Source organism: Sabethes cyaneus, chromosome 2, assembly GCF_943734655.1.
Source record: "Sabethes cyaneus chromosome 2, idSabCyanKW18_F2, whole genome shotgun sequence".
Classification (NCBI taxonomy): Eukaryota; Metazoa; Arthropoda; class Insecta; order Diptera; family Culicidae; genus Sabethes; species Sabethes cyaneus.
In genome coordinates, this window is record NC_071354.1 from 157,000,464 (window position 1) to 157,028,226 (window position 27,763).

Sequence of the window (27,763 nt, forward strand, 5' to 3'; positions counted from 1 at the left end):
AATTTATCGAGGATTTGTCACAAAGTGAACATTTGGTCCGTCGTGGAGCATCCTTTTCAAAAACCGCACTGGTATTCGCCACTAAAGGGTTTCCTGCAACGCACTCAGTCTAAGAAACAGGATGCAGGCGAGAATTTTGTATGCAGAATTGAGGAGAGTAATGCCTCGATAATTGCTGCACTCGAGTCGATGGTCCTTTTTGTAAATAGGCCTATGAGACCTTCCAACCAGTCCGTAGGTTGTTCCTCCTCAGTCAATGTCTTTAGTATAAGCTGATGGATTGCACAATACAGCCGTTCGCTCGCATCTTTCAAAAGTTAGGAGAGGATATCGCCCTTTCCAGCTGCTTTGCCATACCAGACCAAGCATACCAGGAAGCTGTTTGAAGTCTTCTAGGACATACGTTTCATCGTCCATTATAACGCATGGAAACTTCGTTAAATATTCGCGATAAAGCTTACGAGCGCGTGTTTTGGCCGTCGTATTTTGCTTATCATTACGGTTTGGCACAGTCCTCACCTTGAAAGACTTCATGCCTTGTCGTTGCTTAGAAGTGTGCAAGACTGTCGGCGACATTTTTATTTTATGAGCAATGGTACGTACAGAAAGATCTGGTCTCCTCCGTAATATTTGTTTTACCTTCGCATCCTTGTGGTGGTTTCTCAGATCCGTTTTTGTTCCACTTCCCTTCTTCCTAGCTGTTGTCAAGCGAGTATTGAACGATTTTGAAACACTGTGAACAGTGCTTGCAGGAAATCCAAGCTTTTTGTCAAGTTTTCTTAACGAGAGATCCGGATTTTCATTGCGACACAATTGCTTTTCGCATCTGCTCTTTTTTCGACGCCATTTTAATTACACTGAGCGCTTGTAATTACAGAGACTGTAGATTACAGAGGCGCCAAGACACTCAAAATCCGCTAAATTTTAAAACAAAACGGAGAGTACTATAATAAATAAAGGTAACTTTCCGCTTTCGTTCAAATTTTAGCGATTTTTGAGTGTCTCGGTGCCTCTGTAATCTATAGTCTCTGTACTTGTGATATAAACAAGTGTTATATTTTCAAAAATAACAGACATACGTCTACCATTCTGCAAAATATTTCACTCATTGTTAATGTATTTCCGAAGCTGTGTGTGTTTGGGGGTGTCCAAATTTTGTCGCGAACAAGCCTTATTATACCTAAGATGGGTTTCCACCTTATTATTATTTTTAACAAAGACAAAAAAAATAATTATAAAACGTTTAAATGCTCAAAAAAAATTTCCCGAAGCAAACACTAAATTATTTGATTTGGCTAATATTTTAAGTAAGTATTTTTGCTTGAAAGTATGTATTTTCTGTCATTTATATTGCTCTAGTTGAGATTAGATTTACATCATGCAACATCCGTGGTCAATTGCAGGCTTGTTTCGAGCATTAATTCCTCGTCGTTTCTGATAACCGGTGTTGGTACAGTATCTGTAAAATTTTTGCCTTGAAGTAATTTTTTCCGCCTATAGGTTTCACTACGATTTTTGCGATATATGTGCAGCCAATTTTTCACTACAACTCCGGTAAAAAAACACAAGATTAAAAATTATTGTATAACAATAGATAGAAATTATTGTAACAGATCAATAATAAATACTGAAAATATATTTAGAGGTGTTGCAAATCTGTTGTAAAATATGTTTTACGATATCGAAATAAAACCACGAATGAAATTTTAAATGGTGCATCATGTGCTATAAATGTACCACAATAATGTGACCCATAGCATGGGAACACTGTGATTGTGTAGGGTAAAACGATAAATCATGCCGCGTTCACAATTATTCCCTTGCGTAAACTAACAAGAGTTTCTCACTATACTACTCATTGTTCTACATTTAATTAAATCTTCGTTTTCAATACTCCGGTATTAAAGTATTTTCTAAATGAATATTCATGACGGGAAGTTCTTTATATCTGTTATTTATGGTGCCGATGTTATGCATATTCTCCTCTGAACGGAAACTGGACAAATGTAGTGTAGCCTTATATCATACATCTTCATATCCGGGTCGGATACAATTCAACACTATGCAGAGGTTTTAGGGATACAAGCACAATCCCTAAAAGTGACTAGAATCATCCAAACATGTCTATCGTGCATATGTAAAAGACTATCACATTAGTTTGCTAGATCGCTCCCCTTTCTCCTGCCTATATGAGCTAGATTTGGATAAGATATGTTATCATCCCGAAACGGCAAATGAAAAATGATACCGTTTTGCCGAGGTTTCTTTCATCGCTTCGAACAACGGTAGTTCTCCATTCGATTACAATATTTTATGTGAGAAAAACTTTTACACTAGCACCGCAATAATTTTCACATCCTGGTAAGTCGTAAATAGTCCGACTTTTTTTTTTTCGAAAACCCAATTTCAACCAATACAATCATACAGACAGAGTCTATCCACAGCACACCGATGGCTGTCGACTGTGGGTGTAGGGGCAGTTTACTGACTGGGGTGGTTAATAAAACATGAAAATAGCTCGAATTTTCGCCCCGCTGGACGTGTTTATACTACCAAACAGAAGCATGGTGGAGAACGGAAAATCAAAAATTACTCGGAAGAAAAACACCAAATAAAACTGCAACTAAATATTTTTGGTAAACATATTCAGTTATATATTGAAACTAATGAGCTTAGCCATAGGAGTTTCCCTCTCGCGTAAAATTGATTGCTAGTGAAAAATACAAGCTTATACGAGGAATCGGCTTAACATTTCAACACGGAACACCACAACACGTTGCTGTGGGTGAAACATTGCATTTTAATTGACAATCTTGGTAACCGTTAGTAAGCTCGCAGACAGTAGATAATATACTTAAACGTCATGATAAAGTGTAGGGCAAAAACACCAATTTATAATTTACGCGTGTGCCTTTGGTCTGCATGACTAGCACCTAGAATACAATGGGACGTTGAATTTAATAACCACCCTCCTCTCATGCCGCCCGTCTTTGTGCGATTATCTGTGGAAAGCACTTGAGGTTAAGATGCTAATGTTGCTGATGAGTGGCTGACTACTTGAGAGTGAAAGTAATTGTGCACACTTGAACGCTTTGTTTTCTGCAATGATTTCTAAGCATCATTATCTTCATCAAGATTTGAGTTTTCCGTACGAAAGAGTGTGTGGAAAACCGGCAGCCTACTTCGGTGGAAAGCGGAAACTGGAAACAGCATTTAATTAAGATGAAATAAACTGCTTGCTTTTGTTTATTCCGTTCACCGTTTATTATATAAGCCTGATAGTTGCCTTATGCCAGATTCCCACCAAGTTGAACATTTTATGCTACTGCGTGAACTTGGTTGAATTGAGTTTAGTTCCTTCAGTTGTAAAGAATTGAGTCAGTGGGCTTCATAGCATCATGCGAGGCTTTCACATTGAAATAACACAAGCATGTAGCACTTTTAAACTAGTTATTGAATTATAAAAAAAATCGCTCATTAGTTTGCTTAATTGCTATATTTAGCTGAAACGGTGCTTTTTGAACCATTTACTTTTAACTTTCTCGACAATAGAACCTAAATAAGAAATTAGGTTCTTCTGAAAATTTTGTGCACTAAATCATTCCGAAAATTTTCGCGTTTCGACCTTCTTATTTGGAGCCCAGCACAGCACCTTTTAGTATAATCGTAATTGAGAATGACCTACCACTCTGCTATAAACTTGGCCATTAAAAGCATTTAAAGTAGGTTTTTCCGTACTCACAGCCCACAGCACACACCCACTGACTGGCTGGTTAGAAACTCGATCACATCTGGCGATGATGGACTTTTCACGGGGGTCCGTTCCTATGTACATCGAACAGCGTAGAATACCAACCCATGAATGTGTAATCATCTCCACGGGGCAATCACAAGCGGTGCACCATAAGTATTATAGTGACGGCAGCTCGACCGATCCGCCACAACCGGTATCAACACCCTGTAACTGGCGATAGCCTGAATCCTAGGCATATCAACAAGCCGGTATTACCTGCGCCGGCACGATAGCAGCACACTCACAACCAACGGTCGTGGGGCTAGAATGATGCTCAAATTGCCGTATCATCCTTAGGATTCGTTTTTTTTTGCTGCCATGCAGTCCCTGTCTGAGTTGATAGTATGGCATGAAACTGCCCGAATAAAAATGTATAGCGAAAAAACATTAAATTTCACTGTTACAAACATTGAAAAACTTCGAAAAACCACATTGAAACAGTGAAAATCTTTGTAAAAGTTACACTGAAGTTACCATGAATACCGCTATTTTCACAGTAAATTTTAATGGAAACCGCCAATTTTACAGCGAATAAGGGGGTGATTAAGTGATGTAACACTAAATTTTTCGGCTTTTTCCCATACAAATAAAAACCAAAAACAGTAAAATTTGTGGTACATTCACTATAAATTTTACACTGTTTTACAACGAAGTTACAATGAAATTTAAGGTGAGTTCTGCAAAAAAAAATTGTAGGCTTTCGGATTATTAGGACAAAATAAAACTGGCTGATTAATTACGGTATTTCATGTTTTTGAAAAGATATGACGACAATGAATTTGATAGGCTTCGAACTATTATGATTTTCGAGCCGCATTCATCGCTCATATTAGGAAAGTATTAGAGGTCAGTACACCTACATAAACAAATTCCGCTCTTTCCCATTCACGCCTTATCTCAATCTGTTCGATTCTATCAACTCTTTGTTTCATTACTGTCTTCTATCGTTCCCTCTGTCAGTTGTAAAATCTACCGTTATAAAAACTTAATTATATGCCTGACACCTCATTCGATGTCAAGACGTAGAAACAACGAGGTCTAATCCACAGGAGCGGTGCCTTTCCCCGAACACCCGCGTTAAAAATCGCGGCTTATATGTTGACAGACGAACGAGTAAGTCGCAAGCGCCTGCATAGTGTCGTCGTCCCGTCAGTAAAACGAATTAGATCAAACTTCTGGCTCGTCGGTTTCTACAGTAGACGGAGGAAGAGACACAATTTGTGTCTACAAATAACTCAACCTGCCAAGGATTGGACCTTAGATAGATTATTTCCTGCTTCGAAACAATTTGCATTGTTGCCGAATTATATGAAAAATTTTCCAAGAACGGTACAGTGAAGTTACAGCATAAAGTGTTATAAACAGTAAAATTCATTGTAATCGTAAAGTTTTTACATTAATATGAAAAAATTTCTAAGAACGGTACAGTGAAGTTACAGCATAAAGTGTTGTAAACAGTAAAATTCATAGTAACCGTACTGTTTTTACATTAATATTCGTTATGCATTTCTACCCGGGTGGGTCAATTACTTGCATAAACTACCGCGGCAAGCCGGCAGGACTTTTATGCTTTCGCTCCATAAACCTGAGCGTCTGTGCGGCAGAAGTTTCAGGTAGGAGTGCAATGCTGAGAATAAAATCAAGTAATTTAAATTTAAATTGGAACCCGGTTAGTCCTCGGTTTGCAGCATGTAACTGAATTCTGGGTGCACTGCCCGAATAAAAAAGTATAGCGAAAAAACATTAAATTTCACTGTTACAAACATTGAAAAACTTCGAAAAACCACATTGAAACAGTGAAAAACTTTGTAAAAGTTACACTGAAGTTACCGTGAATACCGCTGTTTTCACAGTAAATTTTAATGGAAACCGCCAATTTTACAGCGAATAAGGGGGTGATTAAGTGATGTAACACTAAATTTTTTGGCTTTTTCCCATACAAATAAAAACCAAAAACAGTAAAATTTGTGGTACATTCACTATAAGTTTTACACTGTTTTACAACGAAGTTACAATGAAATTTAAGATAAGTTCTGCAAAAAAAATTGTAGGCTTTCGGATTATTAGGACAAAATAAAACCGGCTGATTAATTACGGTATTTCATGTTTTTGAAAAGGTATGATGACAATGAATTTGATAGGCTTCGAAATATTATGATTTTCGAGCCGCATTCATCGCTCATATTAGGAAAGTATTAGAGGTCAGTACACCTACTTAAACAAATTCCACTTTTTCCCATTTACGCCTTATCTCTATCTGTTAGATCCTATCGACTCTTTATTTCATTACTGTCTTCTATCGTTCCCTCTGTCAATTGTAAACACCCTTGTTCTTTTTTTCGTTCGAATGACATTCATTCGAAAGTTAAACCGATTCGTATTCTTGTTTTCGTTCGAATCAATTCGAACGTTCGAACGCCCCCTTCCTTTTGCTCATACGAATATGAGAATAGTGCTTCCCGATTCGTTCGAAGCAAATTATTCGTACGAATGTCAAGACGTACACAACGAGGTTGGTCTATTCCATAGGAACGGAGTCTTTCCCCGAACACCCGCGTTTACAATCGCGGCTAATATGTTGACAGACGAACAAGTAAGTCGCAAGCGCCTGCATAGCGTCGTCGTCCCGTCAGTAAAACGAATTAGATTAAACTTCTGGCTCGTCGGTTTCTACAGTAGACGGAGGAAGAGACACAATTTGTGTCTACAAATAACTCAACCTGCCAAGGATTGGACCTTAGATAGATTATTTCCTGCTTCGAAACAATTTGCATTGTTGCCGAATTATATGAAAAATTTTCCAAGAACGGTACAGTGAAGTTACAGCATAAAGTGTTGCAAACAGTAAAATTCATTGTAATCGTAAAGTTTTTACATTAATATGAAAAAATTTCTAAGAACGGTACAGTGAAGTTACAGCATAAAGTGTTGTAAACAGTAAAATTCATAGTAACCGTACTGTTTTTACATTAATATTCGTTATGCATTTCTACCCGGGTGTTCAAGTTATTTTTCCGTTCAAATTAGCTTGAGTAGTGCCCGAGGCTAGCTCTTTGTGTGTCATGCACCTAGACCTACTTGAATGCCATATTCCGGTTATGCAATGGAACTAAGTTTGTTCAGTAAGAGAAAGCAGTATTGACATTGACTGCAGCTAGGTCAAGTGGAACAGTCTTGGTGACTGTTTATAGGGTTTCAGTTCATTGGTATCACTAAGCAGCACTGTGTTCTAGACTGGTTAGGAGTTACATGGCTACTTTTTAGATTAAACATGATACATAATTCAATTTTTTGGTACTTGCGATGCTCCTCCTGGGCTAGGGTGGTCCCAAAAATTGTCATGTTGGAATGTCTTTTGCCTGGTTTTAACTTTAGCTTTTTTGGTAGCAAATGAATGGATTTTCAATTAACGGGATAACTATTGGATTGAAGTTCTATTTTATTAAAAATTTCATAAACATTGAAACAGTTTGTTTTGATGGAATTTTAAAGAGCTGAGACTTTTATACCCACCATATGAAAAAATTCCTTTCTGTATGATTTTTCGTTTTTAATTTACCAGTTCTTTCTTATACTTATGTACTTGTTTTTATTTGCAAGGAAATGGGTATATATAGCAAATATATTTCTGGTTCTCCCTTCTCTGAATTTTAAGCTGATAAAATTGGAGCGAAAGCTGATATTGCAAAAAATAAATTTTGTTTAAAATGTGTCAAGATTATTAATAAAATAGAACTGGCAGAAGTATCCTAGCGTCGTGTACGAAGCACGTAAAAGTAGCAAAACTTACTTTACTTTAGTGGCGACGGTCCGTTATCGGTCCTGCGCCAAACGAGTTATGGTCCCCTGGTACTGTCGGTCCTCGGCTGCCATTTTCCAATTCTCTCGAACACCAGTTGAACGTACATCGTCTTCGACAGCGCACTTCCATCGGGTGTGGTGTCTGTCCCGAAGTCTTCGTGGTTATCTACTGAAAATAGTTTTAGCTACTCTTTCGCCAGGCAGTCTAGCCACGTGCCCAGCCCACCGCAGTCTGCCACATTGTAATATATCTTCACTATATCAGCATATTTGTAGACTTGATACATCTTGTGGTTCATGCGTCTATACCACACTTCATTTGCCACTTTGCATTCAAGTATAGATCGCAGAATTTTACACCTAAAAATCACAAACACTCGTCGATCAAATTTGGCGACCACAATTCATGTCCATAAAGGGCAACCGGGAGGATTAGTAATCCATAGAGCACTATTTGTGTGTGAATTTGCAAATTACGGGACTTTAGTTGTATACGTCCAAAAATCTACGAAAAAAGACAAAAACGAAAGAAAAATTTTTCGGCCGATTTTCAGAAGAACAGAAGCAATTAACTCAACTCGTACACTCATGTTTCGTGTTTTTCAGGCTGAAGAACCCACAGACAATTGATTCTATGAATAAAAATTAACTCATATCCTACAAATTATTGTTTTGCCCCCTGATTTTTCAAGCCAATTTCCAAGGGGGGGGGGGGTGACAAAAACCACTTACGCACGTATTCTAAAGCACAAAAGAACTCATGATTTATGATAAATTAAACAATGATAATAATTTTAATTGTATAGGGTAGACGCACCATTAGTGATGGTAGTACCAGTAGTGGTGGAAACTTGAATTATTCCTTTATTTTTGCAGATTTTGGTACAAGTTTGATAAGTATCGAAACACCAGTAACAGTATTATTTGATAAATATCAAACTTGTACCAAAATCTGCAAAAATAATGGAATAATTCGAGTTTCCACCACTACTGGTACTACCACCACTAATGGTGCGTTTACCCTAGGAAAGTATTATTCTTATTCTGTTTGGTTTATGTTTACGGTATATTTTTTGTCATGGGTCGTGAAAAAACTTTTCATATTCAAAATTGTACAGCAAAAACCTGCCTAACGTAGTTCTACGTCAACTATGTGGTCGTACTTATAACCAGGGCTTCGACCGATCCTTTTTTTTCTACCGCAGTCACACCAACGCGCATTCAAGTTCACACCGTCCGTTTAGAGGTAGAATACGAACGCTATGCATAACACAACTGGCAGTTCGCTCAGTCAAACGCCGAATGCACGCAACAGAATGAACGTGTTCTAAAGCTTTTTGACATTTTCGTTTCGATCAAGTTGCCTTTACCGTTTGGAGCAGCGAATGACTGCAAAACAGTCAAATGACTGGCAATCACCACGCTACGAAAAGCAACCGCACAATCGTATGATTCAATACTACAAAAAAACAACCACTACATGTGCATGGAAGAAGTCGATCGGACTCCGTCCAATACAAACGAATATTTTGCTTGCGTCGGACCGACGTCTGGGTGACAAACTTTTACTGTGAGCAGCCGATTTGGAGACAAAAAGAGAAACGAAAAAATACGTCACCGTATGCTTCCAGTCAGTTTGCAGTTTATATTCTCAAAGCGCAAAGCAAAACGGGAGATTGACTGTTTGCTTTTGCTGAGATGCCGCATGAATTGTAAGACGGCAACAGCGCAAGCGGCAGATTGACTGGATAAGAAAAACAGTCAAATGATCGTTCAAAAAGCGGAGTTTGAATGCGGAAAGTTCGCATTCACGGCAGTCACATTCAACTTGCGATCCCTTTTCAAGCCCTGCTTATAACACAACCCTTCTGATTTTTTTTCCAAAAATTACAAGGTATACAGCACTAAGGGTTGTACGAAAGGGTGACGTAGGACTATATCAGATCATCAGATCAAAGACTAATGACAACTGCATTTCTGGCATATGTATGTTTATAAGAATCTGAGAGTGCCATTGTTTAAGTGAATGTTTAAAAGAGAAGAACGAAATATTCAGATTCGATTCTTCATTGAATGCAATGGTGGCTATGAAAATACGTGGACGGAGTTTCATAAGTACAACGCCTGCAACCTTTCAGACATAGAGATTTCTTTTAAAAATCACTTGTGTGCATCATATAGGTTGAAATGGTAATGAATGACCAGCCCACAGAGTATTGTATTGAATATGATTATGCGTAGCTTGATTTGTTTCAATAATGTTACTTTAACAAGCTTGTGGCCTTTAAAAGGGCCATTGGTTACAAACAACATTAAAGCCAAAGCAGGTTCATCGCAAATATGACGTGCCATTTGAATGTTCTTCTCTTTTGACATGAATGACAACAGGCATGTAAGTTAGCGGCGTCGATTCCCTGTCTTTTGCTCCGAGAAGGTTTTACTAGTTAACTTTCACAGCTTACCGCTTGTTACAAAGCAGAAAATATGGCACATACGCAAAAATTTCGGTTTTATTTGAAGGAGAGTCCTTATCCTCCTACCACAGGGGTGAGGGGTCTCAAACCATCATAAAATAAATAAATTCAAAAAAAATTCATGCTTCCAAAAACCACCACATGCCAAATTTGGTTCCATTTTCTTGATTCGTTCTCGAATTATGAAGAAATTTGTATTTCATTTGTATGGGATCTGCCCTTCTTAAAGAAAGCAAAGGTCCTAATACGATATCGAAAAAATTCCTGCCTCCAAAAAACCCCCACATGCCAAATTTTGGTTCCGTTTGCTTAATTAGTTCTCGAGTTATGAGGAAATTTATGTTTCATTTGTATGGGAGCCCCCTCTTAGAAGGAATCTCATTACACCATAGAAAAACATCTTTCCTCCAAAAACCCCCACTTGCCAAATTGGGTTCCTTTTGCTTGATTAGTTCTCGAGTTATGAGCAAATTTGTTTATTTTTTGTATGGGAGCTCCCCCCCGCCTAAAAAAGGTTCCAATTGACCATAAAAAAATTCTTACCTTCAAAAACCCCCACTTGTCAAATTTTGTTCCATTTGCTTGATTAGTACTCGAGTTATGAAGAAATTTGTATATTATTTGTATGAGAGCCCCTCCCCCTCCTAAAGAGGATCTCAATTTACCATAGAAAAAATTCTGGCCTTCTGAAACCCTCACATTACAAATTTGGCTCCATTTGCTTAATTAGTTCTAAAGTTATGAGGAAATGAGTCTTTCATTTGTATGGGAGCCCCCTCTCTTAGAAGGGGAAGAGGTCTCAGTACACCGTAGAAAGAAATCCTGCCTTCAGAAACCCTCACATGCTAAATTTGGATCCATTTGCTTGAACAGTTCTCGAGTTTTGAGGAAATTTGTGTTTCATTTGTATAGGAGCCCCCCCTCTTACCCCCTCCTTAACTTGTTCTCTTACCACCCTATAAAATTGCTGGTCATTTTATCTATCCGACGACATATAAATTGTTTAGTTTCGTTCAGTAGCTTAATAGTTACTAGCTTTTGAAATCTTTCATTCAAACGTTACACTTCTATTTTCATTTTCACAAAGTGCTACCCAATCCCAGTATAGTAAACAAAGACGTAGTCCTACGTCAAAAACGTTTAGTCGTAACGACGATGATAGGTGGATAACAGATTTATGTAAGAAACCGATTAGTTCATAGACTTCTTTGGTAAAGTTATTGAATAACCATTTTTTGCTAATCATTTGCACAACGAGTCAAAGTATATTATTTCTAATACCACGCTGTCTATAACTGCGCGGCATTTCACACTCAGCATGTGTCATTTTGTGATTAAAATTTTTCTGTTGCGGGAACAAAAGCATTTCGAAGAAATAGTCCTCAAAATCGTCGTCTTATCAATCATTTCAAAATATTTGAGGCGCGGACTCAGTATCCTGACTCATCACATTTCTCATAATCGCACTGGGTTCAGGCCTTATATTTTATCACTCAACCGCACAATTTGATATCGATTTTGTCTTCGCCCGGAAAGGTCTGCCGACGTAAGCCTTCGTAATTCCACGGTTGGCAGCAAAATAGAAATAAAACAATTTTGCAAAGTGAGTAAAAAATGGCTCCCGTTTACTTATCATTTGTTATTTGTCTTTACAGCGATATCACGGGAAGAAAACGACGACAGCACGCAGCACAATAACCATCATCATCCTCACCACCATCACCACCACGGACATGGCCACACACGTGGCGGAAAAGTGCCCTTCAACGGTTACACATCAGAGGAGTATCTGGACCGGCTGGAGCCCAACGGCAACATCCCGGTCGATAAAACATACAACAAACGTAAGTGTTTTAGGCTTATTTTTCATCGCCAGCCGGTGGTTTGAGAAATTGTACACATGCCCTACGTACGTGGGACGTACGGGTGAACGGACATTTATTTTTCTTTTAACCTACCATGTTGATTCATCTCCATCGTCACAAGGTCATAATACTTATTTCTCGTGGCTACAAAAATAGAAATCCTTGAATGATATTTATCCATAAGTTTTATTTCCATTTTTTATGACAAATATTTTTATGATGGAAAAAAAGCTCTTGAAGTTGTGATACGACGGTGCCATTCTAAGAAGATAATCTTTATTAGATCGAATTTAGGTTGTGAGAAACATGCTGTCGAATAAAACGGGGTCAAGCTTCGTAAACAGAATCATGACTAACTTTATCGTAGACTTTGGTTTCAGACTGTTCCTTTATAAATCATGTAGGATCTTAGATGCTTGTGCTTTTCCTGAGATTGAAATAGTAGATTTTCCAACTCTCTTAAGATTTTAATTTCTTTATTGGACGCAATCCGCTGTTTTATTAGAACGAATGCACTCTCGGTTGGAATGCCGGGTTAAACTATTCCTATATCTGTTTTCTTTTCGAACTTTTGGCTCGCTTTTGAACTGCACTGAATCGATATTGAGATACAACAACCGACAATCGCCATCCACTCCATTCCACTCGATTAAGATTCCAACAAACAACCGCTGACCTAGATCGTATCGTCGCTCCTTGGGGTGTTTTCTTTCTGATAAGGGTAGGAAAACAGAATGCGGATGGCAAATCGGCTGGATGGCGCATATTTACCGTCGAGTGACCATTAGCACCCCATTATAGCACTTTTATGGCGTTCTAGTCAACTGGTAGTTTGCTTTTTAGTTTTAGATTCGAGCAACTCTTTTCTCGGTTGCCATTTCCATGAGCCTTGAAAGGATAACGTCAATGTTCAAAGAGTAAAAACATTAACCTCCCTTAAGATGAAAACGTTCGTACATAAAGTTATAACTGTAGCTTAAAGTCTTAAGACTAATTTAAACTCTTTTGTTACTCAACCTGGCATATTAAAACGCAGATTAAATTGATTTAACGCAGTTCAAAAGAACAAACTTAGGACATTAATCCAGGAGAATAGAATCTTATTTTTGTTAGCAACATAGGACTATCAACATTGAAAGTGATATGTCTCATGGCATATAGTCTCACTTCAGGACAGACTGGCGCCAGTTTTTGTGGTTTGATTTTGACACTCAATTCGTACCCGGTCAACGTTCGCCCAAACTGGCATAGCAAATCTCACGTCGCACTAACGTAATATCTACCACTAGCACGACAATGTTTTGGCCAGCTTCCATAACCTTCGGCGTTTCGGCCTGCTTCCAATTTGTCTCTTACGATTCAGCCCCATATAATGCAATCAAATAGGATGGCTACCAGCCTGGATTCGGGAATTATTTATCGTGCTGTACTAATCATAAATATATTTGGCTGAAATTCTCTTATTCTCCGATCCTTGTTTGCTTTTTCAAGGGTGGACACACTGGTAACATTTCCAACATAGTTGCCAACTTAGTTTTTAATTGTCGCATTAGCTAGTTTAACACAACGTGCTATTAAGAAGAAGAGCGTTGTGATTCATTAATTGAATATTTATATTAAAGACTCTGAACATAGCGCATTCTACACAGAAATGCATTTGTGTTCAGGCGTCTACTTTAAAGGAAAGAAAATTTTGAACAATTCAAATGATAATAATTACAACTTGTTAAAAATGTTCCAACGCAAATTAAATTGTACTTTATTTAGTCACACCAATAAATCAATTATTGTAGTTAATCATCACCCGTTGCTGCAAGAAAAGATTTTCATAAGCTACAGTTATGCATCTATCATTAATTTTACCAGCCATTATTTATCTGCATGTTGTCCCTTGTCGTTAACGATGTCATCTGATTGTGTTTTCTATGCCGGGTCCGAATTTCTAACGAATGTAACGATGCTATCATGTGGGGAGGGGTTCGAGAACCCTGTGGTTGCTGTAGGATCCAACTTTGACTGGTCGCAATAAAATAGTCCTCACTTTGGTCCCTTTAGAGCAAAGGCTATCTGAACTACATTCCCAGCTAAAGGTAGAATCTCTTAAGATGTAAATGTTTGTCGTCACCGTTGCCTGCGGGCTTGCGGGCGAACTTCGCAGCATGACAAAGGTTGTAAGGCCAAGATTTATGAACCATTTAGTCGAGCGGTATGACAGTTGTGAACAGTTAATGGCACTTGGCTTTTCCGGTCTCGTTTCGGTTGCTCGAGACATGATGGCTAATAGGAGGAGTTCAGATTATACCTTCGCGTCCCCGATCATCAGGCGGTACAAAAATTCATAATTTTAAATTGCAATCGCTTCCAGCTATGGCACCGCTTTATGGATCATAAAATTATACAGAAGCTATAATCTTCTTTCAATCCGTATCAAAATGTACTACGATGTTGGTCCAACGATTTTTCCGCTCGGGGACGCGGTTTTCATTAACTTCATTTAAACATGAATGAAAGCAAGATTACTCTTTTCATTCAATAAAACCGGGTTTACCGTCTATTCTCAAACTTGAGTTCTGCTTTATTAAGCTAGTGTACCTTTAATATCATCGCCATAGCCCCCCTAACGGGACGCACTGCCAGACCAACTTCATAATCACCCATCGGAAAAGCGGTCGTCCGTACACGGCGGTCTGCAGTGAATTCCAACCTGTCAAGTCATCTGTATCGATAGATATAGTTGGTTTAGCAGGATAATTTATGCGGTCACCGCTGCTTTGCCATCAAGCCACGAGGATTTGCCTGATACGCTCTATCAGGCCCGGCTACAGTTTCATCGTTACTATCGTCTCGGCTCGCAAGGGCCACCATCATCATCAACATCGGCGCTTGAAAAGGATGAAAGAACACAAGTTTGACCAATTTGCTCAACGACGAGAAAGTAATAGGATTATCATCTAGCCACTGACTGCAGTTAATTTATTTTTGACAAATTCGTCAGGATGGCACAAGTAGTTGATATAATTTACACTGCTGTTTCCGGCTGACTTTTTGAATGAATTGTAATTTAATTACTGAAGGATTTTGAACTGGTTGATTGCCATTGCATGAACTTGAAATGTTGAATTGCTGAAAAATCAGCACGAATCATTAGAGCCATCAGATGAAAGGATTAATTTAATTTCTTCAATGCGTAAAATAGATCATTTGTAAGTTTTGTCTAAATATCATTGTGCCATTGTTGTTGCTTTAAAATTCCATCAATAATCTCTCAAAATCCAAATACCATTAATTCCGTTATCTAAATACCATGAATACCACAATAGATCTAAACGCTGGTCGCAGTGGTTTTGTCTCTTATAACAAAAAACAAAATATTTTGTTATAGATACTTCAACCAATTCGAATAATCTTAGTAGAAAATGGATCTATCTCTATATCTATCCAATAATAAGTTTACCAGATAAGGCCAACCAGACGTCCCGCATTTGGATGACTTCTCAAGTAACAATTCTAATGCCACTTGGTTTCACATGAATTTTACAAAGACTTTATTGCGGAATTAATCAAAACCTCTGGTTTTATACCAAGATTATATGAGTCAAAACACACTTACAGTTAGCTATAAAACCATAATGAAACAGTTAATACAGCAAATTGATGGTGGTTGCTTATATTGCTACAATAAAACTAGTTGGCTGTGCCACATCTCTTATAAACTTCCTATAACTGGGCGTAGCAATACAATGTGGTGTTCCTATACAAAATTGATCTTATTGCGGTCAAACCGCAATCTGTTAGTTTCACAGTGCAGTTAATATGACACTTTGACCAAACAGATTTCTTGCTGCTATTTGGCAGAATATTGGAGTTCTAACCCACAAACAAAAAATCATCAACGTAAAGTGTGTTTTGCAGGCAGAAAGTTATTATCAATTTTCATGTCACAGGAAGCACTTTGAATGGTTTTACTAGAAATTGAGATTGACTAATTGAGTATGTTTATTCTGTTAAAACAACTAGTTTTCAACAATTTCGATAGCGTGTTGATTTCACCCATGTGTTATACCAAGATGCTTGATAAAATTTAATGCGCGTACGCTGTACAACTACGGAAACTGCTGAAAATTTATTATTCAATCTAGAGAACATTTGATTATAGTCGCTATAAACCAACTCGAACTGGATGATCTGACAGTAAAATTCTAATTTTTCTTCTCACGGCAATATATTTTCAAGTTAACGAAACTGGCTGAATGATTTAGCTACTTTGCTAAGCAACAAGCTTTATGCTTTACAGCTTTGTCGAACAAAACGAAAAGCTTCATTAAATTATGACGGTGGCTCAAGCTGCGGAAAGCTAAAAGAATGTGACCAAACTGTTCACTCCCTCATAAACCATGTTAATGGATTTATGAAGATGGATTAATGAAGTTCACTTGGTTTAGTCCTTTTCGGTTATATTTTAAAGCTTTGCAGTTATAAATATTATTTAATTGAACCAAAAATATCAGGTAGTTGTTTCGAAGAATCGAGAAGGCGAGATTGTTTCTAATCAATCGAGGAAATTATAGCCAGCCACGACTTAATAGGTTTGCATAAAATTTTCATTCGTTCAAGTAACAAGCAATAAAACTGTTATCCTAGAATTTGAAAATAGTTACTTTTAACAGCAGTATATCTAAAAATAGGAAGTTTAGTGCTGAACCACTTTATTTATAATAGGTTCCACTTACCCCAGGTAGTCTGAAGCACAGCCTTCATTTCGACCCATATATTTAATGCCATTTGTTACCAGTTTTCGTGTGTAATTTGTTAATGCACTAATTGAATCGTTTGTTTGAGAAACCCCACATATGCTTTTGACACAATTGTAGGAGAACAACGAAAAACTGAGTATTTTCAACTCCAACTAAAAGGAGTTTGTGGAACCAACCTTTTTCCTTTTTGAGAGAAGATGTATGGGATCCCCGAGGATCCAAAACTGTTAAAAACTAATGAAAATTGACTCATGTCAAATGGCGCTTGTGGGGTTTCTCAAACAAACGATTCAATTATGTTAATCCACTATCAGAAAAACATGTACTTTTACGAAAGCCTGCGACTAAAATATCATTTGAAGAAAGGTGCGTCCAACTTACAACACATATTGAAAATTACACTCAAATTTAAAACTTTAAAACTGGTGTTTGAAATTTTTTCCAGTATGTAAAAATTAATTCTCTAAATTTTTAAATAGCCGTTTTTCGATATCTTAGTCAACATGCACAGTGGTCCAAAAAGGCGCAAAGGGGAGCTTTTTTTTCTACCGTTCTTTGCCTTTATTTTAGCCATATAGTGTCTTCGGAGCTTTTGTTCATATGAATACCCCCCATAATCTGAAAGTGTCAAAAAGTAGTCATCGCTTGATATAATAAAAATAAATGAATTACTTTTTTGTGTAAGGAAATATAGGCATAGTTTCTTCGGCAAAGTTGTAAACAATGTAAAAACAAGCAACTGTGCTGAAGAAATAAAATTTCTATCTCTACCAAGTGCAGAACTATAGAGCATTGTCTTTGAAAGTTCTGTAATAATTACTTTTTTATGCTTAGCTTGTGTTAAATGTATTTTACAACAATACATTGTTAAGCGCAACTCGCTCCGTACTGCTATTCTGTGTTGAAAATCGTATGTGAGTCAGTTCTTATCATATATACGATTGAAAATCAACTTGGGTGCACTTTATCAAGCTTTAGTTATGATTCCGAATTTGTTTGTTAAGAGATATTTACGATAATTTTCGTACATTAATGTACGATTTGGTGCTAGCTGGGTGGGTTCCTACTCTTTCTTTTTTTTATTCTCCCATTCCACTATTTGTCTTGCGCTACCTCTGTTACAATATTTATCCATTGCGTGCATTATTAAATAAGCGTTTGTTTATCTTAATATTGTCTAGACTCTAAACACAGCAACGCTTGCTCACTCGGTCATTAATAGCAGTAATTGTCTGCCGGTCCGACAACTACGAATATAAACTAAATTAATTTAATTCTGCATTCGGAATTATGCTATCATTCAGAGAGGTCAACACAGCGAAATTCTCTGGTAAAATTTCTCCGATCATCGTAAACTATATTGTATGCTAATTATTTTTCGCGTTCAAAGGATCCTGCCATGGAGACGTGTTGACAGCGAGGATTGCTTTTTTTAAACTAAACCTAGTAAAACACTGCCTCGCCAATTTTTTCTCATAGTTATTTATATAAACTGCCAATTCTAAGGCTCTCAACGTACTCCGTTACCTTTCATCCAATTATAATCATTTTTATATTATAAATTGTGACACAATTGACACTTCGGAAGGAAAGTCATTCTCAAACAAGCCTGCTTTTAGGACAAACAATAAACGGACACTTATTAGTACTTTCACCTGCCACCAACTAAATGAAGCTTTCCAAACTGTTTTGCGACCAGTATCTACGCCTTTTGTTTCTGCTTAACCCACTCGAAAGTTAATAACAAAGTTTTTTAATAATTAATATCAAACAGTAAATTTGCAGTTTTCGAATATTACACTTCACGTGCTACTCTCCATTAAAGGATACCCACGAATCCTAAGGGTGAACTTTTTGTGCGTGAGGCTCCCTAACTGGCCAGCCCCCGCAGGTACTGTACTTAGCACCAAACCAAGAAAAACAGTCTCCCAACTGCTGATAAAGAGTTCTTTTCATTGGGACGGGGTCGAATTAACAGGATGTGGGTTGCTTGTGACTTAGTTTGATGGTAGCCAGTCCTCTGTCTGCCTGTTGGTTGAAAGCAGAAATTTGGTCCGAAACAAGTAGTTAAAGGAAATTGAAACTTTCAGTTACCTTCCATGACAGTATTCCTTCTGTCGTGAAAAATTATAAATGGAACAATAGTTTGATGAAGGTGGGACACTTATATGGATTGCTCATTTTCTATACTGCTAGAATCTTAGTGGCTGCTAGTGAATAAAAACAAAAGAGGCCAACCGATGGATTCGCTGTGTCCCATCCTTCGTTTGTATAGGAGAGGCTGATGTAATGTATATCATTTGAAATATGGGCGATGTTTTATGAAATGAGTTGTAAGCACGAGATACATTGAGTTATGTACAGATAACGTGGGGTAGAGGAGTGTTTATGTACCAAGACAATATTCGCAATGTTAAGATTACTCTATGTAGAATTCTGTTCTGTTTGTAAACTTGTTAATCCATACGAAAAATCAGAATGTTTCTGTCGAAGTCAATTACAATAATTAAAAGACCGCCCCCTTTGAGTGAATCAAATAAAAAAGGTCTAGACACCTTTTACGACCAATATCAAAATCAATTTCTAACAGACATTTTTACTACGTTATCTTCTGTCACTGTCAAAGCAAGAAAATTAAAGAATGAGATGGTCCGTCGTCCTGAATGAACCAACAACGAGTTGCAATTAAAATGATTCTAGAGATTCGACGAGATAGAGCAGGGAGGAAAATTACCATTTTGAACAATGCTATTAGCAGCCCCATAGAAACTTTCTCTTTGTGGCTAGAATATAGGTACCTAGGAGGAATGGCTGCTTGTAGCTTTGGCTGCAATTTTACCGAAAAGCCGCAAAACGGAGACAAAGGGCATCGAATAATGTGCAACGACACCGGTTTTCAGAGCAATGGAAGGAGCAAAGTTGCTGCTCCATCAAGTAATCACCGGCATTACTATGGTTGGAATTACGAAGCAAAAATTGAAAAAGTTATTTTTGGCTTCTCTATTTGGTTTATACATTTGGTTTGAGGGTCTTGTGTGGTAAAGTACCTATAGTGATGCATGACTAAACCCAAAAAAAAACCAGTTGTGTTTGCAATTGATATGAGTTTCATCGTTATGCTGAATTTATCGGTTTCTTAGTATCACTACCTACCTAAATGCACTCGGTTTGATTTTTTTCTACTGTCGCATGAGCCGACTTTCTATTGCGACGGTGTGCCTGAAATGTTTCGTTATTTATTTATTAGATCATTCAACGGAGGAAGGATTTTTGACACGCAAATTGAAATAAATTGTGTTACGTGCGCTACCGTTCTCTCAACCAATCACTTTATGCGCCAAAATTCGGAAAGAATCAAAAGCCACTGGTGTGTACACGCCATGTTCTGTAAAAAAATTGATTGGAAAATTATCGTCTCCGGCGAGACCCGAAATTGAGCCATTCAAAGCCGACACGTTCGAGATGGATCGATGCCGGAATTAAATCGATATCAGATGGTGCCGTCGTCGTCGTTGTCGTCGTCGTCGTCGTCTCCGTCGTTGCCGTCGTCATAGTCAACGCATATGAATGAACGCACTCAAGTAGAACGAGGATATGCGAGCTTCGCAGGACAGGTGGTCCTACACGAATTCGCTTTTGCTCGCATGAATTATCTCGTTGATTTCCGTTCACTTGACGGGACAGAACAGTGTTTCCCCAGAGATAACTGAATCCCTTAGACTCGAACGCGCCATTCATTGTGTAGACCTACGCACAGAAGGTAATCCAATCAATATCGGAACAAAGCAAATCAAGTCACGGTCTTTGCTTGTGTTTGATTGATACTTTGTTAGGTGCATATTTCGTGGATGCCTCCAAAGCTAGACTACCAATCGGGACATATTTTAAGCGCTACAATAAAATAAAGTGTTATTGAACATTATTTCATCCATAATAAAATTAATTTGCATGCGATTCGATTATGATATTCACTTGGTTAACTTTATCATTCTATGGAATTCTATGACGGCTAGGATCATCTGTATTTACCGCAAACAAGAGCTATAAATCTAATAACAGCTTGACATAGGTTTACATGTAAATGAGAACATAAGCTCCGGGCGTATTTTTCTTTTGAAGCTAAATACTCCGATTGTTTTATGCATGAAGTTGGGTGATATCACCTCGTATGAATAGCAACAATAAATTCTATGTGGAATATTTTAGTACATATTTTGCGTGCCGCTTTTCATTACATTTTCCACAGAGTATGTAACAACACGAATTAGGATACCGTGTGGAGCATAATATCTGCGGTTGATTGTGGTAAAATAACTTTATCGATGAAAGCTACTTTCTGTTCGTTTGATTTTACTGGTCTTTAGTGGTGGTTCTGTTCAATGAATGAATTTCGTAAACGTAACTTGTAACGGTAGGAAATTGTTGAGGGTGGTGAAATATTGAAAAGAGTTCTTAGTTTTTAAGAATATTTTCATATTGAACAACCACGTGTTTTGACCGTAATGAGTAGGTAATCAGGTTAGGTATTTAGTTGATTTTTTTTTATAATACAGGAGAACTTCGATATAATGTACCCTCGTTATTACGCACCCTCTCGTATTACGTACTCGATACAACGTACATATTTTCAAGTGTTCTCAAAAACTGTATTTAAAGTTTCATTCACAATAATTAAAATGGCCTGTCAATCTTACAGATTCACAGTTGTCATCTAGTGCCTCGATAAAGGTTCCTGAGTTCCTCAGGGCATTTCACAGCACAGTGTAGTGGTGCTGAATTGCAAAAACGCGATCATTAGCTTTGGGTAGATAAGGTAGATAAAGTGTGACGGGAAAGAACGGAAAAATGAGGTAGGGTATGTTGCTACATCGTCGTAATTGCCTATTCCCGTCTTATCCAACACAAATTATTAAAAATATGAGCATTTTTATGACACACAATGCAAAACTAGTTATTCCCTAATTTTTTATTTAGTTGTCTATCATACGCGATCAATCAGAGTGAGCTGAGATCTATTTAAATGCTTTTTATCATTAAAGGAGTCCTACCAGCCAAATTTCCTACGTTTTTTCGTGCGACGAAGACCACAATGTCGACTAATCGTTTTAGTTTCCGTCATTCATAAATAAAAATAACTTACGCAAGGCAATGTCGTTATTCTACAGCCAGGAAAACTTGCCTGACCTGCAGAAATTTTGTAGAATAACATTTGTCATGCCGTCCTACACAAATACATACGCGTTAGCTTCGTAAACATTGTTGTGATTTTTTGTTCGGACGATGAAAAATTTTGATGGACGGATTTTAAAACGGTACGACGAATTTAAGAAATAAAGTCGGTTGCATAATTTCAATAATATGCTTTAATAATCGCTTTTCAGTGATTTCTAAGTTCACGGATCGGAAGGTAAGTGTGTTTTAGTCAAATCAGCTCAAGATCTTTTGGAATATTCATTAAATCCATCCAACAAATGATGAAAATTAGAATGGTTTTACTTACTACGACGGGAATTAGAAATAAACCCTAAGTCATTAGTTACACACAGGGTCGTTAAATTTACTGGTTGATGAGTAAAATTTGCCATTTTTTCTTGTTACTAGTCTTGCTACATTTTACTGGTACACAAGCAAATGAAATGCAAGAACAATGAACACATCTTTTGTTCTAGGTGTCTTACACCTTTCGGCATGGGGGAAAAATGTCATCAGTCTTGTTGACACTTTTTTGTATTCTTGCTTGCTGTTGCGCACGTAGCCAAACATACAGCTTTGCCACAAACAACACGGTTTTCACCTAAAATTAAATAAAAAGAAAATTTATCCAATTCAACTCTACTATGTATACTACTACTATTCCAACTACAACTGTAAGCAAAAAGCGGCAAATGCATGTCATTTCTACTTGATATTTCGTGTGAACGATAAGCTATCAACTTGTGTGCACTTTATTAGGCTTTATTTACGATTGTAATAAATTCCGCGTTACTACCCGTCGCAGTTCACCGTGTAACAATTACTACGAGAATCAAATTTTAAGGGTTCACTTACCTCGGAATCGCACCTCCTAGCTTAGCTACTCGTTTTTGAGCATTACCGCGTATGGCCACGTGGAGGTGCTTGATAGGGGCTTAGGATAGCTAGAGTTATGTTTGATACTTCTTCTCAGTCGCCATCCCCATTTCATACCCTTTCGATCTGCATTTAAATCTGTACTAAAATCTATTGATTGTCTCTTTTAGTATTTCATTTGTCACTTGTCTCTTTTAGAATCTATATCATAAAACAAAAGTGTGTTTTTGCAGTGCTACCTTTAGTTGGTTTCCGAACTAAAACTCGAGTTATTTAATATCTGTATGCACTGTTTATTATACTGCAACGTTCCTAGTGATCGGATCTGAAATGTTTCGACTGCAGTTTGTTTTGAAATGTTTCGTCTTTTAGTGCTGAATAGTTCGTCACGATTAATTTTGTTTCAAAAAGATAGAATTGATGGAAGCCGCGAACCGAAAATTAATGTTAGACACGCGTTTCGAAAATGGTGGTGATTGGTCATTGGCTAAATCGATCATGTTCTCAAACTGTTCCGTGAGCGGCATACTATCGATAGGCAGGGTCATAGCAAGTGTCGTAGTGAATCTAAGGATTGAAAGTTGCATTTGAAGGAAGAACGAGCAGGGTAAACCCAGGGATGTCGGATTATGATATTGCCCAAAAATTGAATACTAGCCAAAGCACTGACAGAAGGATTCGTTGCGAGATTTCGATCTTTTTGGGCCAGTAAACAAACAAACAGAACAAGTAGAATCTAGTGGCCAAAAGATATGTCTGTACATGGAAATTGTACAATGAGGTTCTTACGAAGTACGAACGATACATTCTCATGGACGACGAAACGTACGTGAAGATGGATTATGGGCTGCTTCCGAGCAAAAGTTCAATAACCCCACTGGTCTAGGCGAGGTCCCCAGCGAGTTCAAATTCGTTTTTGCCGATCAGTTTTTGCCTTTTTGCCGAACCTCAGTTTTGAATCTGGTTGCTGCGAAATAAAATTGAACACTTTTTCTACATTTTCTTGTACTTTAAAACACTAGTAGTCGCGTCTCTGTGCATCGAAATCGACTTTTTTTTGTAAATCTGTATTCTACTGTGTGTTCGTCTGATTTTTTTACGACACGAATGGCAATAGCTCGTGTTTAGCAACCACAAATGAAAGACCCAAACAAACTAGTAGAACAGAATCAATCAGTAACAAAGCGATTTTTTTTTGCGTCGTTCTATATTCACTGCATGCAGTGCTATCCTGAAATAACATCGACAAGACGTAAACCGCAGAAAAGCATTGCCCGAGGAGGGTTTCGGGTCACCATTTACACAGCATCATTGTTTTAAATGAGCTCGTAAAATAGTCCTTTTTATGGGCAAATGTTATTTTTGCCTGCCTCTTTAGAGCAGCAGCGGGTAAAACTTATTCTGTTCGGTTGCGACCGCATGGTAATCCCTCAGGCAAAACGGACGGGAAAGCCTATGATCGTTTATCGACGTTCAATGCCACAATTGGCGCATCTTTTGGAAACGTTGCGTAGAATGTTAAAAAAATAGGCACAGCGATTTCGTATTCATATTGATTCAAGCCATTTTCGGAATTGTAATTCGAGTAATATTTTTTTATGACAGTTTTTACTTTATTGACTAGGTATCAACCACGTGTTTTTCCTTTTACATTTTTCAAACATTTCAATTTGTCATGAAAATTTTTAATTGTCTTTAACGTTTGGATTCGTATATACTAGAATAGTTTACATTCTTTCCATTCTTGCGCACACAATCTTGCCAAGAACAACGATAATAGAAATTTCGAAGCGACATTTTTATCACTGAAAGGCTATGAATTGCCAAGCCAAAAAATTAATTTGGTAGTTATTCTTGAGGTTAGTTTCTTTTAAATTTTCTTCAAAATTTTCCACCACAGTGTAAATAAAAATGCGCAAAAATAACCCTTTTTTCGTATCAGCAGTGTGAAAGTTAGTTAAACTATCACTTACATTTGCTGTGCAATTATAAATAGCTTAAGTCAACCCCGTTTTTTGTTAATTAGCAGTGACCTATGACTTAGCACCAACTGACTAATACGCGTTTATATCAAACGCTGAAAAAGTCCAAAGCCATTCCCTCTCCTACAAAAAATCGAACCAAGCATCCGCTTGAAGGTAAAGCTTTTACTTTACTTTTCCAACATAAATCTCCCCTACTAACAATAAATCTCAGCAATAAAAAGCCTCACACACATCATGCCCTACGAATCCCCCGATCTCGCCGCAGCCGTTGCATCGTTTTGCAAACTGTAACAATACATGCTGGTGCAAATATATGACTTTACAAAGCAAACGGATCATATCGTGAAAAATCCGCGCTGAACACGTTTGGTCGAGCAATTTCCATTTCCGGTCTACCAGCTATTCGCATATAAATATGCTCGCATGCTTGCTTGACTGTTCCAAGGACCAAGCTTGCCTTGTGCTTGACTTCCAACCGGCATATATGTACGAGTATGCTGATACACAACAACACTAACACACATCGTAGTGCCACAGGCAAGCAACCGTGGAGCGAGATTGACTTGCTGGCTGTTGTTGGTAGGTTTGGTACTAGCATGACAATAAAAATAAAGACACCCCACGCCAGAGAACCATAAAGTGTCGGCGAATGGCTCGGCAAGCCGGCTCCACGTGGGAAATCTAGAAGTGAAAAACATCTAACTGTGTACCGCACTCCAGAACAGAACACCCACCACACCACGATGAGCATGAGGGGATTTTGGACCGGGTGACGGGTGGTTTCGGCTGCTTGTGTCATCACCATCCACCGACACTGGCAAATTGTATAAACCGCAACTCAGATTCCGAGATGGAAAGGAAATATGGGTCGCCGGTATTATTAGTGCCCTAATTTTCCGGTGCGTCAGGAATTCATGTTGGAGACAAGCGCCGTCGGTTGCACTGTCATTAACGGTGTCTGTGATAATGGAACTTTTGGCAAACCGTGATTCGACTCTGAACGCGATGTTATGATGATATGATGTTTAGTCTTGCTTCTGCTCTATTAGTGAGTATGATGAATTTTAGCTTTCAAGACTATGTCTACAACATATAGGTGTAACATGCAAAGTAGAGATGTTGCTTCCTTAAATTTCCTCTAACAAATTAGATAATTTGTACTGCTGAGCAAATTATTTTTCATGTTCTATGCTCATGATTTTAGTCAGATTCCCGCCTCTCACTGTCTCCGTGAGATGGAATACTAATGATGAAGCTCTGGAAAAAAATATGACAAGCGAATGACGAAACTCGGTATATAACACAATTAGGCAACTCAAGGCGACATTAAAAGTACGACTGTCGACGTCTTGCTAGTATTAATTAAAAACTTTTCACGTCCAAAAACAATTTGCATGAATAAATCATCTCACTTCTGCTATCTGTTCGTTCATCAGACGTTGGCTGTGGAGAAAGCAGAGCGAACTTTGACATTTAGACATATGTATGTGCATGCTTTATGAAAGCTTTTCCTTTTGGCCAGAGCTGGAAAAGTCAAAGCGTATAATGATCGTATTGATCTCGAGGATTTCTGCCCCTAAAATATGTGTTTTCCGAAATTTACGCTATTTTGTTTATATAGCAATTTAATATGACAATAATTCTACAATTAATAATTTAAATTGCTGTGTGTTTGCTTGTAACAATTATGTTTGCATAGTTCGGGTCTCGTCATTTGTGCTCAGTTGAACATAAGAACTTTCCATGTATTTTACTCTTTGCTATTTAATTACTAGCAGTTCGCTCGAGCGTGTGTTCTAGAAGAGTATAGAAGCGCAGTTCTTATTTCGCCGTCGGGTCTTTATGCAGGCAGTCTTCCACTAACAATGTTTTTCATTGTTTCATCCGTAAGTACGCGCAAAATTTGTAATGCTTTTAAGAAAATTACATGCGTTACAGCTCGGAATATCTAATGCCATTTCATATCAAAACGAATAAAACTTTACTAGCGAAACTTACATATTCTCAGCAATGTTTGCAGATAGGAAAGCCAGATGGGTTGAGTTATAAACACGTTATGTTGTTAACGTAGCACTACGTTGGGCAGGTTTTTGCTTTAAAACTTTTTACATAACTTTGACGACTTTTTGGGTTGTTCCTAAACAATGAAAACTACTGCCTATACATATTATTTGTACTTATCATTAAATCATAAGTGTTTGCGACATATTAGTGGTAACGAAAAATAGTATTTGTATTTTCATTAGGATTGATGTGTATCGGTTTTCACCAATATACATCAATCCGGAAGAAAATACATAAGAATACGATGATCAAAAATATTAAAACAAAAATAGTATTTTCAAAGGCGAGTAAAATCAACTTACTCTTCATCAAGCGCATGCTCGTTTGTAGTTGCCATTGACAGCGATCGAAAATTAAACAGCTTAATAGTTGAAAATATTAAATATTGCTCGGTTCCGTCTGAACATGTTTTGTCCTGTTTTCCTGAGTTACAACCATCAAAGCTAAAAAAATGCTTTCCAGCAGTCAGACTGACGATGAGCAATCTGATGTTTGTGCTAGTAAAACATCTTGTTTTCTTATCGAATGTACGGAAAACTGAAAATGACAAATATTAGAGAAGGGGTCCATCCCGGTGTAATGGTTAATATCCACGTCTCTCACGCCGAAGATCCGGGTTCAAATCCCAACCCCATAAAAGTCACGAATGACCCAAGCTGTTAAAGTGACTATAACCGAACAACATAAAATAGAGAAGTCGATTCTCAGATAATTTTACGATCGATGAATGCAATAATATTTGAAATCGATCAGAAAGTACCTGAGTTATTATCGCACAAAACCTAACCAGTTTTCGTAAAACTCGCATTTTTAGATTTTTAATACCCTAGCTCTATTTGTATTTCCCATTTTTTCCATTTTTCTTTTCATTATTCTATTTTTTTTACTCTATTCCATTTCTCGTTTTTTTACATGTTTCTTTTTCTTATTTCTCTGCTTTCGCGTTATACTTCCGTTA

The 27,763-nt window shown here is 37.6% G+C and overlaps 1 protein-coding gene across 2 annotated transcripts in view; it reads left to right on the top strand.

The window, feature by feature from the left end:
* LOC128738697 (cyclin-dependent kinase 14) overlaps positions 1 to 27,763 on the top strand; it is a 227,282-nt gene that overhangs the window by 164,073 nt on the left and 35,446 nt on the right. For both annotated transcript variants that reach the window (XM_053834021.1, XM_053834022.1), the window contains one exon: positions 11,724 to 11,912. In XM_053834021.1, the coding sequence (XP_053689996.1) occupies positions 11,724 to 11,912 (189 nt within the window). The remainder of the gene's footprint in view (positions 1 to 11,723; positions 11,913 to 27,763) is intronic.